The 18,464-nt window shown below is 42.8% G+C and overlaps 1 protein-coding gene across 1 annotated transcript; it reads right to left on the reverse strand.

The window, feature by feature from the left end:
- Positions 1–814: 814 nt before the first annotated feature.
- LOC135520113 (akirin-1-like) lies at positions 815–18,235 on the reverse strand. Its single transcript, XM_064945448.1, has 5 exons — positions 17,865–18,235; positions 3,450–3,593; positions 2,118–2,246; positions 1,439–1,510; positions 815–1,257 (listed from the first exon to the last, which is right to left on the reverse strand). Exons 1-5 carry the CDS (start codon positions 18,070–18,072, stop codon positions 1,247–1,249), a joined length of 564 nt encoding a protein of 187 aa, XP_064801520.1. The 5' UTR covers positions 18,073–18,235; the 3' UTR covers positions 815–1,246.
- Between the last annotated feature and the right edge of the window lie 229 nt (positions 18,236–18,464).

Here is an 18,464-nt window from a genome sequence, read left to right on the forward strand (position 1 = left end):
AGTGTCTTCAAATTAATTAAATTGCCCCCCCCAGCTACACACAATACCCCGTAATGACAAAGAAAATAAACAGGTAAAATCACATTTACATAAGTATTCAGACCATTTACTCAGTACTTTGTTGAAGCACCTTTGGCAGTGATTATAGCCTCAAGTCTTCTTGGGATGACATTACAAGCTTGGCACACCTATAATTGGGGAATCTCCCATTCTTCTCAAGCACTGTAAGGTTGGATGGTGAGCTGTACAGCGATTTTCTGGTCTCTCCAGCCATGTTCGATCGGGTTCAAGTCCGGGTTCTGGCTGGGCCACTCAAGGACATTCAGAGACTTGTCCCGAAGTCACTCCTGCATTGTCTTGGCTGTGTGCTTAGGGTCGTTGTCCTGTTGGAAGGCAAACCTTCACCCCAGTCTGAGGTTCTGAGCACACTGGAGCAGGTTTTCAATCAAGGAACTTCATCAAGGAAGCCGTTCATCTTTCCCCTCGATCCAGACAGGTCTCCCATTCGCTGAAAAACATCCCCACAGCATGATGCTGCCACAACCATGCTTCAAAAATGCAAATGTCATCAATTTCAGAATAAGGCTGCAAAGTAACAAAATGTGGGAAAAGGGGACTGAATTCTTTACCGAATGCACTATAACAGTCATACATTTACTGAATTCAAGGGGATTATGCAACCTTAAAGCATATGTACTGCACAAATGAACCTTCCTTTGACAAAAGACTAACTTTGTCATGCATTTACCAAAACAGTTAGTTATAACAGTTTGTTCAACTGAAAGCATAACAAAAAAGTAATTGAGGGAAACCATTTTAAATCACAGAACTTTTTAATTTCAAAAGAAATCCACATCCTCAGTTCGAGTTGGAAAAGATACAAATACACTGAGTGGATGAGAGGCCAGGGGGCTTTAGTAATACAGCTGCTGCAGAGGGGCAGTGCTGGCAGGTTATAATACACAAGGATCAGAGAATAGCCACTACAGCGCTGGGGACAACGAAAAAACTGCTTTCGTCAACAGCAAAAAAAATCCAGAGAGCAAGCATATAATCGAATCTTTACATTTTATTCCGATCCATTAGCATTTTATAGAAATCAGTTTTCGATTAAAAATGTGGATAAACCATGGTACCCAATTAGCATGAAAAAAAGAGAAATAAAAATCAAATATCTAGTGGAGGAAGGGGCAGTAGAAGAGCAGCCATCTTGTGAGAAAAGCTGGTACCTCATCAATGGGAGAATTCAAGAGACATCTGAAACAGAGGGATTGAATAATGGATGAAAACAGCATGAAGACAGAAATGAGATGACAAGGTAATGCATTAAAACTCTGAACAGAGACAAAAATCTATTTTATGTGGCTGTAGGGATTGCTTTGTTTACCTCTTCAAAAGCAAAATGGTGTATGGACAGAATGTGAAAACTGAAACTTACAACTAGCAGGCCTGGCGCCGTATCTTCGCATGATCTGGTCTTGTGTGAATTTCACAAAAGATTCGTATTGTTCTGCAACAGACGATTAAAAAGCCAATGGATTAGTACAAAACTGTGAATGTGCAGATTCACGTACCAGATAAGACACCAACATGTGTTGATACATTTGATGCAAAAAAATAACACTGTGCTTCAGCCTTTACTAAACATCAGCTAAAAGGTTGACCATATTAATCATTCCAGTCAGAGCAGATGTATATTCTAGAAACATTAGCAGTCCTGGCTAGTAGTGTCTAGTACATAAATCCATATCTGCCAAGAGCAGCCCCTAATTAAACAAGAACAATCAGCAGGACATTAGATAAGTCATTAAAAAGGTGTTCGGGGGGGGGGCAGCAAATAGGCCTCTCCTATTGCACACAGGGTGCCATTTGTAGAAGTCTTTCTTCATTGCTAGTGCTAAAGGGTGTGAAAACATTTAAGATTTTCTTGAGACCGAACAAACTAAAGCCATTTTCACACGATCGTGCTGACCCGAACCACTGTGCAAGCTGACATTTTCCAACTTTTTACATGGTTCCCATCATCTACAGTGGATGCATAACTATGCCAGCTCAGCTTGGTTCAGCATGGCTCAGTAATGTGAAAAGGCCATTTGACTGAGGTTTACTGTCCGTACCTGCAAGTTTTGTGTTGAGGATCTGTTCATACTCCTCCCGGATCTTCTCCTCGTGGTCTTTGAGCAAGCGCTCGCACAGGTAGCTCACCTGCCTCAGTGTGAACGACGGCTGGTCCTTCCTCGAGGCACCTGAGACACACAGTAACATTTTATGTAGACTGACACTGCCCATGCCATCTATACATACATTACAGGTCAGAGTTCAATGTCCTCTCTAGGAATAAATGTCTGCGCAATAATTTATTCATTTCCATTTGTCGCCTTAGCAGCAGCCTAGACCAATGGTTCCAAACCGATGTGCTGCATGCCTAGAACTCAGGTGTTCACATGACTGGGCAGGGGTGCAGCTATGGGTGGGCATAGGCACACCCACTGGGGAGCCAGGACCTGCCAATCAGATAGAGTTTTTACCCACATTGGGGCTTTACTACAGAGAGAAATACTCTTGAGTTTCAGCTGTCCTGATGGCTGGTCTCAGATGATCACGCAGCTGAGAAGCCAGATGTAATTTTTCTACATTTTATTTTTATTGTCACAGAAAATTAATTTACGAAATTAATCAGATGATATGAGGTCATTACCACTAAATAAATTAGGGCCATTTTAGGTGTGCCGCAGAATTTAATATCCCATCAAGATGTGCCATGGTTAGAAAAAAGGCACAAAAGTGGCACTAACGAGGCCCGGTCGCCAAGTCTCCTGAGCTTGGAGCTGGATCCAGGGGAAGGCTGAATGATTCATGCCCTGAGATTTTAAGTGTACTTTGGACCCATTCTGAATTTCTGACCAAAGCTTTTAAAAGCTAAATTCCAGACAATAGTCTCAGAACTAGACGAGAAGTATAATTACTAGAAAGAAGTGACAGATATTCACATTCAAGTCAATGGTCTCCCGAGTGGCGCAACGGTTTAAGGCACTGCATCGCAGTGCTAGAGGCGTCACGACTGATCCTGGGCTGTATCACAACTGGCTGTGAACGGGAGTCCCTTAGGGCGGCGCACAATTGGCCCAGCGTCGTCCGGGTTAGGGGAGGGTTTGGCTGGGGTAGGCAGTCATGTAAATAAGAACTTGTTCTTAAGGAGAGGGCACTGACTAGCTATACTTGAGCCAATGGGAGCTATAAAAACACATACCGACTCCAAGCATCCTTATGTAACGTCTATGGAGGCCGAAATGTTTGGGGTTTGTATTACCACTGCATGCTCACACTGAACACCATATGAGTGGTGACGGGGTTTGGCAGGTGACTCAATTGGCCCACCTCGCACAACACCTCCCCCCCCGTGCACACACACACACACACACACACACACACACACACACACACCTCACCTGATGGGGAGCTGGGGGCGGTGAGGGAGGAGCTAGGGGCATCGGTGGAGCTACAGGCAGCCTCACTCTGGTTGAAGGCCCCCTCCAGCTGCCGCCGCCTCTGGTAGCGGCTGTACTCCTGACGGATGTTCTGGAAGATCTGCTCTGTAGAGGGGACAGAACACAGGGGACATGGTCATAAACAGGGCTGGGAACAACCAGCACTCAGAGGACAAATAAAGCCTGGCGCACCAATATTAAGATGGTGCCCGTCTAGTTGATTTTAGAAGACAACTAGCCACAGCCTGCCTTGAATACCCAAACATTTAAAAAAAAAGGTGACCGGTTTCTTTTTAGATGGTCTCTGATCATCGCAAACTAGCCATGTCAGATAGCTAAGAACATAGGCATTTTCAGAAGCTGAATGTGTTCCAAAATTGCATATTGTTGATCACTACAAGCTCGTCATGCTATAGGCCTAGTAGGTGTAGTGTTCAATGATAGAATGTTTTCCTCAATCCTCAATGAAGGCCCAAAGCTATGCACACAACCTGTGAACTGCAGTGTTCAGCTGATGTGGTTTTCAAAACAAAACAAATAAAACGCACTAACAAGACGCTTTAAAGCTGGGCGAGACTAACGTCAGCGACAAACACACACCAGCTGTGTCAACCCCCACAGCACACTTGCGTGCACACGCATACACTTCCTCAGAAAGAAACCACCCCTTCTGAGATCCCGTGAATGGCGAGAAGGGGCGAAGGAGTTCGTTTCACTTCTTCCTTCAAATCTTTCAGGAATTGTGATTCATCCATAGCTGACTAGGAGACAGTCAGGCTTAACAGGTCTTCATGTCTGTGAGAGGCCAACTAAGCCAAGACAAAAATGGTAGATTGGTTGTCTTGTACCAGCATGTCTGGCAATAACACAGCAAGAAAACTACCTGAATAGCAGAGTGATTTATTTAGATAGATCTGGGTGACATCGGACTGCAATGCAGAGGGCGGGAAGGAGTGTGAAACGGGGCACCGGTCTGACATGCTACAGCCTCCTTTCCAGAAAAACTGGGTTGGGTTTCATCCTCCAAGGTCTTTGATCACTGCAGAGCTGGGCTTCAGCCAGGCTGCATCCCTAATGGCACCCTATACTCCATGTAGAGCCCTGGTCAAAAGGTAGGGCACTAGGCTTTAAAAAGGGATTAGGGTGCCATTTGGGATGAGGTAATCTAACGTAGCAGGCGTAAAAGACAAAAAACACCCGAGCGGAGTTCCCACATCCGGTTCTCAACGGAAAAGGAAGCTAGGTAGAATTAGCTTCAGCCCTGAAAACCGGATGCATCCGGTTGTTGGCAACACCGCTAAGCCTTGGGACGAGCCTAGAGACCTGTGGGCAGAGCTAGGCCCTACATGTGCTCAGGCAGTGGTGGTACCCACTCTTCTTAGCCTAAGCAGTGGGACTGCACCTAAAGCCTTTTGACTTCCGTTCAGGGCCAATTCCAGTATTCAGCAAGCAATCCTGGAGGGAAATTGCTAGCCCCTAATTGGTAAAGGCTTTTTTTGGCAAGGAGTCCATATGCCACTGGAAATCTTTTCAAATCAGATCCGCTAAGATCTGGCACCTCACTTGCAAGGTTTTTGACCAGGCCATGTTCAATAAGAGCATTAGCAAACATACAAAGACAGCTAAACCCATCAACCTGGTACTAAACTGAAAATTCACAGATTGGGTGTAAAGTTAAAAAATATATATTGGGAGCCAGTGTTGATAGCCAGTGTGAAAGGAGGACTTATCCTTATTCTGCCTCGAAGGGTGAAGGGCCTGTGTGCACCATTCTCGGGAGGCCTGCCTCATTTATCTTGGGTTGAGAGAGCAACAGCCATATCTAGGTAAGAGCAAACATGGGGTGTGGGGGCAGCAGGTAACCTAGTGGTTAGAGCGTTGGGCCAGTAACCGAAAGGTTGCTAGATCGAATCCCCGAGCTGACAAGCTGTCTTTCTGCCCCTGAACAAGGCAGTTACAAAGACTGCCTAGGAACAGTGGGTTAAGGACAAAGTTGTTCTTAACTGACTTGCCAAGTTAAATCAAATTAAAAACATGCATGTCTCCATGAGCTATTCTGTGGGGGAAGCTAGCTTGCTAGCCTAGTTGGGCACGTTCTCAATTCAGACTTCCTCACCTCCACAAAATGCATCATAAGCAGCAGTAGTCCGCAGGGAGGGACATAGAATATTTGCATCCAATGCACTCTGTAGAGGCAACAAGAGAACTGAATCTAGGCAAGATCAATTGAAAACTAGCCTTTTTCAGATGTCATTTTGAGAGTGAGATAGCCAGTCAGTCACATGGCTAGCTCTGTATTATCAAGATGGAAGCTTCAAATTAGCAGAGTACATGACAAAAGTAGCAGAGGGGTTGATGAGCTGAAGCCTTCCTGTGTTAATGTAGCCTTCCTGTGTTAATGTAGCTCTAATATGACAGGCTTTGTTTATTTAGCCACTGCTAAACTTTCCTAACTTAATAAAAGCTGTACTTATCCCAGAGACCGGAGTATATGAAGGGGGCTAGACTAGACCTGGATGGCTTCCTCCTTGAAAAGTTCAGTTGAGGCGTGACTCAAAATGTTTCACGATGCTGCATGAACGGACTAGTTGAAAGGCCACTGTGTCAGAGTGTCTGCCAATGCTACCCCAAACAGATTGGTGCAATGAGCCATTAGCTTGAGCGTCGCATTGTTTATCTAAATAGCTTATCTACAATGAGGCTTAAGCCCAAATCATAAGTCACTCCCTAACATTAAGTAGTCAAAAGGTTTGATTCTGTATGTCGGTGCCATGACAGCAAAAGTCACCAGCATCTCAATCTCCATTCCCGTAGGCTACATTGAGACACTCCATTTGATACATGGATTTCTTCCCAGTACGGGACTTCCTATGAGTGCACAAAATTAAATAATTGAATTAATATTGGGATTCTACGTAACTAACGGATCTCCAGGCCTCAACGTAAAGATTCATTTAACTTTTGAGATGTATGACCTTTTATTGTAGCATAAACATGTGATATTTTCATCTGATTGTCAAACAAACCACTTCAAAAAGGGCTCCTTTACTAGGCTACACACACACACTTGCAACATATTTCCAGCATCCAAACAGTGGTGAATAAACATCTGTTAGGAAAAACACCACCGAGTGGAATGACATTTTGTCGATTGTCATTAGGCCAGAACTCATGCATCCACTGCTGTCCGAGCGTCAGCCATTCATCTCTGCCGTGACAAAATGTCAGTGTTCTCGTCGAACCACATTAAATTTGAGCGTAGGCTATACCACCCGTTTTAAAGGACATTCTCATTTTTCATGCCTCTGACATGCAGATGGCTAATGTTAAATAATGGTGTAATAGCCTCGTGTTCTTGACATTGTTTTAATTATTGTAATAGGCAATGTTTTACCCGTATGGCATACCGCCACTATTTATTTGGCTGGGACGCCATACTGGACCTCCTTAATTTCACCCCCTGATTTGATCAAACGCATTAAGTTGACAAGAGACATCCTTTTCCAAATCAGGGCACATCTGGACTTGGGTGTCTGTGCTGAATGATCTCAGAGCTCCAGGGTAACATTTTGAGTGACAAGTGAAATCCCTCCCCTGCTGCCAGTCACTGCCAGCCAGGCCAGCACTGCCAACCACCAGAATACCAATCTTAGGGTGTTGCCTAGCAACAATGACCCTGTCACGGCCAGGCCAAAGCAATCAATCACTGAGACTTCCTGCGAGAGGGAAAAGCCTCAGCTAAAAGGCTTAGGGAGAACAAACAAAAACAGTGTATAAGGAAAGAGATTGGCCAGATAAGTTGGACGTGGGGGACAGCGGTTGGCGGTGAAAAAAAAAAAAAAAAAAAGTCAGTCCGACTCATTTCACCCTCCATTGCTGAAGTATAGTGGGGGGACTTACGGACTGCAAAGCCGCCAGGAAGCAAGCTGTATTGTGGGTCAGAACAAGTTGATGTAGCAAAGACCCTGTTAAAGTATAGAGACATCATTGGTTGCTACTAGAGCATGACTATGGGTGGGAACTGGCCACAGGGCTTAATCACTGCCGGGAAGTTGGGGTATAATGAATTGAAGGAAAATTCTGGCGACAAGTACCAGGCTAGCTAGGCTCACACTATGCTGAACATTAGCACAGAGAAGTAGGTCAGGTTTCTTCAAAACACAAACCAGCTTAATTTATTGCACAATGTAAGAACCTGGAAGGTATTAAGAAATTCTGCACATAGATTTAAATTCAACATACCCCAACTCAGTGACCCACTGAAGACATCTGAGCTGATGCAGTCCATCATGACAATACAGCACATGTACCACAAGTAGGGATGTGAACGTGGTCAGTCGTGTGTAGAATATTCTAGCCAATTCATTGATGGTAGGCCCTCCTTTACTGAAGTTGCGAGCCATTGCAAGACAAGAAATGCAAGAGTTCCATTGCGAGATGCAGCTTTTGATTGCCAATAGATGGGCCTAGTGCACGGTTCTGTCTGCCTGCCTGGTGGTTGACCTGCCTATACTGTGTCCCACTCCGTCCCTGGCTAGACGTGTGTGTGTGTGTGTGTTTGCCGAAGTACGGTAACTCGATCAGTCTCCTCCAATCCAAAAATACTGATTCTTAGGAGTCGATTCCGAATCTTGACACTCAGAAATGGGAGTGAACTTATTGGACGGTGTCGTGACATTGGCATCGCACCCAGCTTGGGTTGGAGGGCTGTGGAGAGAACGGATGACTTGAAGAGAAATAACCGGTTGGTTCTTCTTGAATTCACCGTCTTAGATCAAGGCCATTGTTGGTTACTTTATTGTTAACCTCTTGAAACTCTGGGGGCAGTATTTCATTTTTGGATGAAAAACGGTTGTTTTAAATAAGATATTTTGTCACGAAAAGATGCTCGACTATGCATATAATTGATAGCTTTGGAAAGAAAACACTCTGACGTTTCCAAAACGACAAAGATATTATCTGTGAGTGCCACAGAACTGATGCTACAGGCGAAACCAAGATGAAATTTCAAACAGGAAATGCCCCAGATTTGCGCTGTGTTCCAATGTCTCCTTATATGGCTGTGAATGCGCAAGGAATGAGCCTACACTTTCTGTTGTTTCCCCAAGGTGTCTGCAGCATTGTGACGTATTTGTAGGCATATCATTGGAAGATTGACCATAAGAGAGACTACATTTACCAGGTGTCCGCCTGGTGTCCTCCGTCAAAATTATTGCGTAATCTCCAGCCGCATGCACGTTTCCATTTGGTTCAGAAGAGAAAGGCAACTGCCACGAATGATTTATCATCGAATAGGTGTGTGAAAAACACCTTGAGGATTGATTCTAAACAACGTTTGCCATGTTTGTCGATATTATGGAGTTAATTTGGAAAAAAGTTTGGCGTTGTAATGACTGAATTTTCGGGGGGTTTTCTTAGACAAACGTGATGAACAAAACGGAGCAATTTCTCCTACACAAATAATCTTTTTGGAAAAACTGAACATTTGCCATCTAGCTGAGAGTATCCTCATTGAAAACATCCGAAGTTCTTCTAAGGTAAATGATTTTATTTGAATGCTTTTCTTGTTTTTGTGAAAATGTTGCCTGCTGAATGCTAGGCTTAATGCTATGCTAGCTATCAATACTCTTACACAAATGCTTGTGTAGCTATGGTTGAAAAGCTTATTTTGAAAATCTGAGATGACAGTGTTGTTAACAAAAGGCTAAGCATGTGAGCCAATATATTTTTCATTTAATTTGCGATTTTCAAAAATAGTTAACGTTGCGTTATGGTAATGAGCTTGAAGCTATAATTACGCTCCCGGATACGGGATTGCTCGACGCAAGAAGTTAAGAGGTTCCCTTGTCGTCCTCCTCATGCATTTGGAGTCACGGCTAATCGTGGACCTCGGCTGCAGCGCGAGATCAACTCAGTCTTGACTCCAGTTTTATACCCTCGGGTCACAAAGGGGCGTTTCAGTCTTTATGACATGCCTTCTGGGTTCCCTGGAGCGTAGCTCGTTGCAAGGTATTACAACTTACCAGGATCTCATGTAGACAACTATCACAGTTCATCTTTACATATCCAGATCAAAGTGTTTATTTTCTACACAACGCACAGTATGTAAACATGTACAGTTGAAGTCGGACATTGACATACACCTTAACCAAACACATTTAAACTCAGTTTCACAATTCCTGACATTTAATCCTAGTAAAAAAAAAAATCCCTGTCTTTAGTCAGTTAGGATCACCACTTTATTTTAAGAAAGTGAAATGTCAGAATGATTGTAGAGTGATTTATTTCAGCTTTCATTTATTTCATCACACTCCCAGTGGGTCAGAAGTTTACATACTCTCAATTAGTATTTGGTAGCATTGCTTTTAAATTGTTCAACTTGGGTCAAACGTTTCGGGTAGCCTTCTACAATAAGTTGGGTGAATTTTGGCCCATTCCTCCTGACAGAGCTGGTGAGTCAGGTTTGTAGGCCTCCTTGCTCACACATGCTTTTTCAGTTCTGCCCACAAATTTTCTATAGGATTGAGGTCAGTGCTTTGTGATGGCCAATCCACTACCTTGACTTTGTTGTCCTTAACCTACAACTTTGGAAGTATGCTTGGGGTCATCGTCCATTTGGAAGACCCATTTGCGACCAGGCTATAACTTCCTGACTGATGTCTTGATGTTGCTTCAATATATCCACATACTTTTCCTGCCTCATGATGCCATCCGTTTTGTGAAGTGCACCACTCCCTATGATGGCTGCGTGGTCCCATGGTGTTTATACTTGCGTACTATTGTACAGATGAACGTGGTACCTTCAGGCGTTTGGAAATTGCTCTCAAGGATGAACCAGACTTGTGGAGGCCTACAATTCTTTTTCTGAGGTCTTGGCTGATTTATTTTGATTTTCCCATGAAAATCACAGAGTTTGAAGGTAGGCCTTGAAATACATCCACAGGTACACCTCCAATTGACTCCAATGATGCCAATAAGCCTATCAGAAGCTTCTAAAGCCATGACATAATTTTCTAGAATTTCCCAAGCTGTTGAAAGGCTCAGTCAACTTAGTGTATGTAAACTTCTGACCCACTGGAATTGTGATCGTGAATTACAAGTGAAATAATCTGTCTGTAAACAGTTGTTGAAAAAATGACTTGTGTCATGCAAAGTAGATGTCCTAACCGACTTGCCAAAACTATACTTTGTTAACGAGAAATCTTTGGAGTGGCTGAAAAACGAGTTTTAATGACTTCAACCTTGAGTGTATGCAAACTTCCGACTTCAACTGTATTAAGAACACTCTTCTTCAAGTTACAATGTTTCCGTTATAATGTCATCATTTAACATAAAAAACTTTCATTTTCATATAACATCCATCATTGTGAACACCATTTTGGTTGATGAAATATAAAAGTCTATTTATTGCATGTTACAGTTCTGAGGTAGATTCTCCATAAGGCCCACACAGACATTCCAGTCCCAAACACTAACAGGACAAATGCGTTAAGATTCACCCCCCCCCCCCCCACCACACACACACACACACACACACACACACACCACAACAACAACAACAATCCCCTCTATACCTCTCCCCCTCTGCAGGGGGGAGAGATCTCCGTAGAACTGTGATCCATTGTAACCTTATCCTCACAGGCCAGTCATGACAACAGGGAGAATACAAGTCATCCATCTATGGAAAAAAAACAAAAATAAGCACTTTTTTGAATATACAAAATTGGTCTCTCAGCTGAAGTGGTTTAATCTTTTCTCTATACCAAGAAAACATTTTGAGTTGTGACAAACCATATAATTACTGGCCAGACAACTTTGAAAAACAGAATGACTGAATTCAAAGTAAAAATGTGTAACTAGGGAATTAAGCTCTTCTCCCAAGGACAATGACAGATTCCGTAAGTTTTACAAGAGACTATATAGGCACATCTAAAGCAGATCCGAACCCTTTAATCATGCAAAACTTTTGGAAAGACTAATTTCCCTGCCCTGAACCAGGAATATTCTAACTTCCAGAATAAGAAATCTGAGAAATTTGAGTAACAATAACATCTCTAAAAAGCGACAAGACCCCAGGCCCAGATGGATTCCCTGGTGAATTCTATAAAACATTAAGCAACATTCTCTCCCTACCTGTACAGGCCAATGAGGATGGAGCTCTCCCACCTACTTGAATGTGGTAGTTACAGTTATACATAAGAAGGGTAAAGATCCGGGAAGAAGCAGGGGCATCCAGTCCAATCTCACCTCAACACAGACCAGAAGATCTTTGCAAAAACTCTGGCTAACAGGCTTAGCACTTTATTGGGCAAATTGGTCCAGTAGGACCAGACCGGCATCATGCACGACAGAAACTCATTCTTCAATATTATGTAGCGCCTCTTCAACATTATGTATTCTCAGGTTACCCAACATTGACCTTGCCGTTACATCTTAACGCTGAAAAAGCCTTTGACCAAGTTGAGTCGTCCTATTTGTGGTTCTACAGAAATGTAATATTGGAGACACGTTCATAAAAATAGAAAAATGGAGCCAGCTTCTATATAGGAACCCCATGTACAAGAATAATCAACAAACCAATCAGTCACCCTGATTTAACCTTTAGATGGACAAAACAAGGTTGTGTGCTGTCGCCTCTGCTTTTTGCTCTAGCCATTGAACCCTGGTTCAAGAGGTCAGATCTCACAACAATACAAGGCTATGACATTCTCTACTAAAGACGTTGTAAATAAGATCTCTATACGCAGATGACATTCTCTATGTAACAGAACCACAATCCAGTATTCCAGTTTTTTTAATTTTATTATTAACCTGTTTGGTACCTTCTTGTGACATAGAACCAATTGGAACAAGAGCAAACTAATGCCCAGTTAGTTGCAAAACCCCTCTTGGTTAGAACATCTTCCATTTAAGTGCACTCTTCAGAAATGTTTTCCTACCGAGTAATTGTAGTTACCAAACAACGCTCCTCTGTATTTAAAATAGAATTTCCCACCTATGATGCAAAAATTCAAGGCAAACATACATTTTAGAGAACTCTCCCAATTTTCCTGTTCAGAAGAATGAATGCAGGCAAGATGGTCTTCCTCCGGCAAATGCTTTACCTAATCCAAAACATCATGGTATTCATACCCAAGTCCTTTAACGAACAACTGGACTTGATTATAAAAAAACAGAGGAGAGGTTGTTTTGTTTTTTTTAAACACCTTGGTAAGTCCCGAGTTCTTATTTTATTTTTTACCTTTATATAACTAGCCAAGTCAGCTAAGAACAAAATCCTATTTACAATGACGGCCTACCGACTGACTCTTCCAAATGTTATATTTTCCTATTGGGCCGCTAACCTCTGTGCTGTTACGTTTTGGCTGCTCACTTAGTATGGATCATGAGGATTGCCACCTCTTTATTGGTGCTGTGGTTATGTCCCTTCAATTTGGAGATGTCACTTTGTAGTAATAATCATATTATACATACCACAGTCCGTATCTGGAAGCAATTATTATTCTTTTTATTTTTTTACCTTCGCAGTAATGATATTGGCCTACCTATAGTGCCCCGCTTACCTTGATAACAACTGAGCAATGGGGAGAGCTAGGGATCAATAGCATAGGGGATCTATATATAGAAGGGACCTTTGCTTCCTTTGATTTGCTGAGGGAAACCTGTAATCTACCCAAAAGTAACTTCTTCAGATACCTACAGAATAGAGGCCAAGTTATAGAACATCTTCCTACATCTGGAACTGCTAAACCTTCCATATACACCATTCTTATGTGGGTTCAATAAAAACAATATTTGGAATATTTGGGCAAAGAAATGGGAGTCAAAGTTGGAAAGGTCAAGGAATTCCCTCTCAACCAATACAGCATTGGATTGACAAAGACTTCATGTTTAAAAAACATGGATGAGCTAGTTAAAAATTCAAAATTTAAAGCAGGCCTTTCTTTTGGATATAGACCTCCCTAAATAGCAGAAAACAGATTGTACAGACAACTTCCCTGCCAGCTGTTGACACTATTTACCAGATTGCAGCAGCCACTACTCTTAAACCTTTGGATGCCTTCTACCATAGCACCTTCTACCTCCACATCCTGATTGAAAAAGGTTGTCTGGTCCTCATTAAAATCCCTGTAGATCAGTTAATTATTCCAATCAAGTGGCCTGAAGAGGGAGAAGGAGGAGAACCCGTCCATGTGCCCTGGGAACTTCAACAAAGGAAACCCGACTGGTTTGTAGGGAATGCCAATAAATATGCGGGGGGGCTGGACAGAAGAAACTGCCTTCACTGGCAAACCAATATCTGCAGACACACCAACATCTTACATTCCTTTCCCCTCTGCAGTATGTAATTCAGCAAGTGAGGTGGATACTGAGTAAAATGCCAGTGTACATTGAGGATAGCTGGCATGTACATACACAAAAGCCATTAAAGTGGTGAAAGAAAACCCAACTAATCAAGAGAAAGGGGCTAAATTGCAGAATGAGATTGTGTGCACTGCACACAGGAAGGCAGACAAACACCTCTTCCTCCATCTGCCCGTTACACGAGCTTCATCAGCTGTTGAAACCTGCATGCGTGTAAACCTGCCAACACCCTTGTGACGTTGCTAGATTTTCTGCTTCGTACATCAAAAGTGCCATCAGCCTTATCTTGTGATGGATCGGGTTTTTTTCTGGATCAAAGAGGGGCTTAGGTGGGGGCTGTGGTGGGTCCTTGGCACAGCCGAATGAGAATTCTAGAGGCCCCCTTAACAGGGTTGCATTTTTAAGCCAATTTCTTGCAATTCTACAAAATGTCTCCATGGAGCGGAGATAAAATGGACAAATTTAAAGCTAATTTTTAAAAAATTAAAAAATATTTTGCAATTGAGCGGAAAATATTTTTGGGCAGTTTAAAGCATATTTCCTGTGATTCCACACATTCTGCCATTGAGATGCTATTTTCCTGCATTTTGCCATGTCCTATGCAGTTTTATATTGCTCAAACATAATAAAATGAATAAAGGTATTGTTTTAGAATTTTCAATTCACTCCTAGACTTTATTTGTTAGTTCACAAAAGACAAGATATCTACATACTTTATATCTGGTTTCAGTTGTTTAATTTTACACAAAGCGTTATTCCCCATCCAGAAAATTAATACAGCGTTTGGACTTAAGCATCTCGAAAAAATGCTTAGGTGGAGCCCCTAATGATTTCACTGGCAATAAACCCTGGATACACAGCTTCTCCTTTTCAAAAGAGAGAAAAAATACAAATGTAGCTATGAAACAAGTCCTTGTCCAAACAAACAGGCTTAGGACTAGCCTACATGTCAGTTGCGCAACCTGATTTGGTGCGAGGGGCTAGAGTAGACAGGACCAGGCCAACTGTCTTTGTTTGGCTTTGTCCAGAACTGGGAAGCCAGTCACACAGTTCCCATTTCACTTCCACTATCTGCAAGGCATAGCTTATGTAGGAACCCACAGTTCATGCCAAGCACAAATATCTCAAAGACAGAACATTTCAAAGCTACTGCCTAATATCCGCTCACCATTTTTGATCAGTCATTTTGCAGTAACATTGTCAGAGGACAAAAGTGGTTGGGGAATGTTAAAGTATTCACTCTGTGGGCATTCAATTAGGTACATTCCAGAAGAGCGCTCACCTCTTTCAATGGGTGCCATGAATAACACCAATTCCCGAGTGGTACAGCGGTCTAAAGCACTGCATCTCAGTGCAAGACGCATCATTACAGTCCCCTGGTTAGAATCCATGCTGTACCACATCCGGCTATGAGGGCAGCACACAATTGGCCCAGCGTCGTCCGGGTTTGGCCATCACCGTAAATAAGAATATGTTCTTAACTGACTTGCCTAAGTTAAATAAAGGTTAAATACAAATAAAACCACAGGTGGGGCGCAGGAAGCCGGTGGCCATGGGAGTTCAGTGTGTGCCCATTTTCAGAGTGAGGTTGTCACAATGCCAACATATTACTAATAATGTGATACTTGGCCTGGTATCACAATATTAAGTAGTATCATGATACCACAGAGTTTGCGCCCCCCCGCCATCACGATACTAAGGACACCTGTTCCCATTCTATATGTTCAGCACGTGTGCTGCACAAAAACTTGTCCCTGACATTCACACCTCTACTCAATCCAACACATGAAATGCTATTTATCCCTTTTTCCAGTGCCATCCACATTTTTGCATAGCCAGTGTGTTAGCTAGCCGGCCAGGTAACATGACAGTTTGTTGTGGGATGTGGTAACTTCGGTAACATGCGGGATAACTTTTGAGTGGTTTTCAGTGATATAAAGGCACAAGCATGACTGTTACTGTGGTCCGCTTTTCCTCTATGGCTGAGGCACTCTGATGCTGCGTGACAGCGATGCCTCGTCAGACGGGCCTGCTTGTTACAGGCAAAATGAAAAACATTAAATGCGAGCCGCACCAATAATTAAACAAATGTAACAAAATAAAGTACTGCCTGCACACCCCAGCTAAATAACATTTTAAAACAGAGATGCACAGAAAGAACAGACGGAGAAAAGCAGCTGAGTAGACTAATGGCTGGTTAAGGGTTGCGGCTGGCTGCTTACAGCTGCCACACGTGATATTGGATGAAGCTCTCATTCTGATATGCCATATCTGGCATCGTACTCTGAACTCTGATATTCTAGTTGTAGGACACGTAGGGATGCATTTTGCAGGCAGGCAGACAGACAGACAGAGAGGTAGTGATCACACCAGGGGAAGGTCTGTTTGAACTGCTCTTTTATTGCGCAGTGGGTAATATACTGAGTCTGCAAACATGGTCAAACACACCCCCCCAGACGGATCTAAACGATTCACATGGATTACCTATATTGAGATCAATCTGGAGGTGAAAGAAACACCCGTTTAGGCAAGGTGCTGGCTAGCGGAGTAGAACACTTGAAAAATAAAAAAGGAGAGCTGCACAACAGGAACTCCGATGCAATGATTTTATAACCAACATTTTGACAGAAATAGCCATCTTCATCAGGGTATAATGGTGAAGAGATCAAAACAATGAATAAGTTGGCATCCATGCAAATATGTAAAAAAAAAAAAGGTGCAACCACCAACTGCCTTGGTTAGGGCCTGAAGGAAAAGCAGTCAACAATTTAAAGAGACAGGCCAGACAAAGACAAACCAGGGGGGTTAACCAGGAGGCAGTCCACCCTACACTCTTAGGTTTTTGAGTCATTGAAATTATCTTTGTGACAGAAGTAGCTGCCCAGCCATTGAACTGCAGCAGGATGCAGGCCTTGAATTAGGGTTATACTCAGCTAAATTTGAGTCTAGGAAAAGACTAATAAAACAAAATTTAAAAGACTGGTGTGCACCAAACTGAATTTAAAAAAAAAAATCTGCATGAAACAAACATGGGGTTCAAATTAAAGATTGCGGGGGGGGGCAGCATTGTAATCCTCCAGTTAACATATTATACACACACCTCAACAAATAAATACTATCAAATTGTGCCAAGTGGGAGCAGGGTTTTAATTAGGGTTTAGACAGCTGTGAAGATTAGATGCTGTCAAATAGCTCGCCTCTGCCCCGGTGACGGCACATTCAATGAGCTTTGTTGGATTGCAGTCGAGATATCCAGGTAATTATCTTGCCACCCCTGCAGCCCCCACACTGGCTCAATTCTCACAGGGGATAACCTTTTCAATCGGGTGGGCAGGATAGGTGCGAGCATAAAGGAGTAGAACAATGCCCTCTCAGCCAAGGGAAAAGCGAGAAGGTACAAAAAAAACCTGGGTTCCCACACTTCTAAACGAAAAGGCTTGGGCGTTTCAATGCAGCGTTCTACTACATAAAAATAAAGTCTGCTCATTGAATAAAGTGGGTTAAATGTACAGCACTAAGTACCTAGTTAGGCAACCTCAACTGGTCATTGCTAACTTCCCATGTTTTATTTTAGTCACACGAAACAAATCTTTGATTGTGGACCATGCAAAGAAAGCATGTAATGTTACGTTAGCTAACTAGCTGGGTTGGGGTTGTTATGCAGCTAGCTTAGCAAGCGGACTACAAAACATGCATTTTTTGCTTTGTGTCATAGATAATGGTGCTAGCTAGCTAACATGCCAGGCAATTCAAATTCATTCCTTAATATATTAGTCAACGACTAACTAGTTAGCCAGCTATGACGTTAGGTTAGCTATCTGACTGCGTTCAGTTAACGTTACAGAGCAAACGTTAAGCTAGCTACTGTAACGTTAGGTACCTAACTAGCTAACGTTAGCTTATATACACCAACCCCCATTCTCGAGAATCACCCATTCCACTCCACCCTAACCCCCTCCCCAGATCACCCCCCTGAACTGCAGCTAAATCCAACTTTTGACAATTTCTTACCTGGAGTTAGCCTGTGCTCTCCTCCCATAGCCGGGGGAGACATCGAGTGTGATGATGGGCAGTCAACTGGCGGACGGAGGTTGCACCTTTGAGGGGACGGGGTGCTTGGAACCCCCGGTAGTGCATTGCACCTTCTTCGCTTAGGAGACTGAGGACTGAGTAGGGCCTCAAACTCCATCGAGCGCTTTAACGTAGCTCCACACGCCATGGTGCCTGCTCAAAAGAGACAACGAAGATGTACGGTAGACAAACGAAAAAAATATTCTAAAAATGCTGTAGTCGATTTTCTCTTTTCTGTTTCCCTCTCTTCACAACAACGACTTGCCGAAACCGGGATAGTGAGCCAACCAACTGCAGTGCCTATCGACTGAATTTCTAAAACGTCACAAGGGCCGACCGTACCATTCTACAAAAATAGGGAGAATTTAGATTTCGGAAAATGAATTACTCCCGTAAAATGTTTCGTATAGAGCATAATTGTGATATTTAGATTTTATTTGAGATTGTATCCATTCAACATACATGGGTTGTAAATTTGGTTAATGATGTACTACTTTACACGTTTATTGTTGTCATCCGCCACTTTTCTTTTATGACGAG

Source organism: Oncorhynchus masou, chromosome 29 (genome assembly GCF_036934945.1).
Source record: "Oncorhynchus masou masou isolate Uvic2021 chromosome 29, UVic_Omas_1.1, whole genome shotgun sequence".
NCBI classification, from domain to species: Eukaryota; Metazoa; Chordata; class Actinopteri; order Salmoniformes; family Salmonidae; genus Oncorhynchus; species Oncorhynchus masou.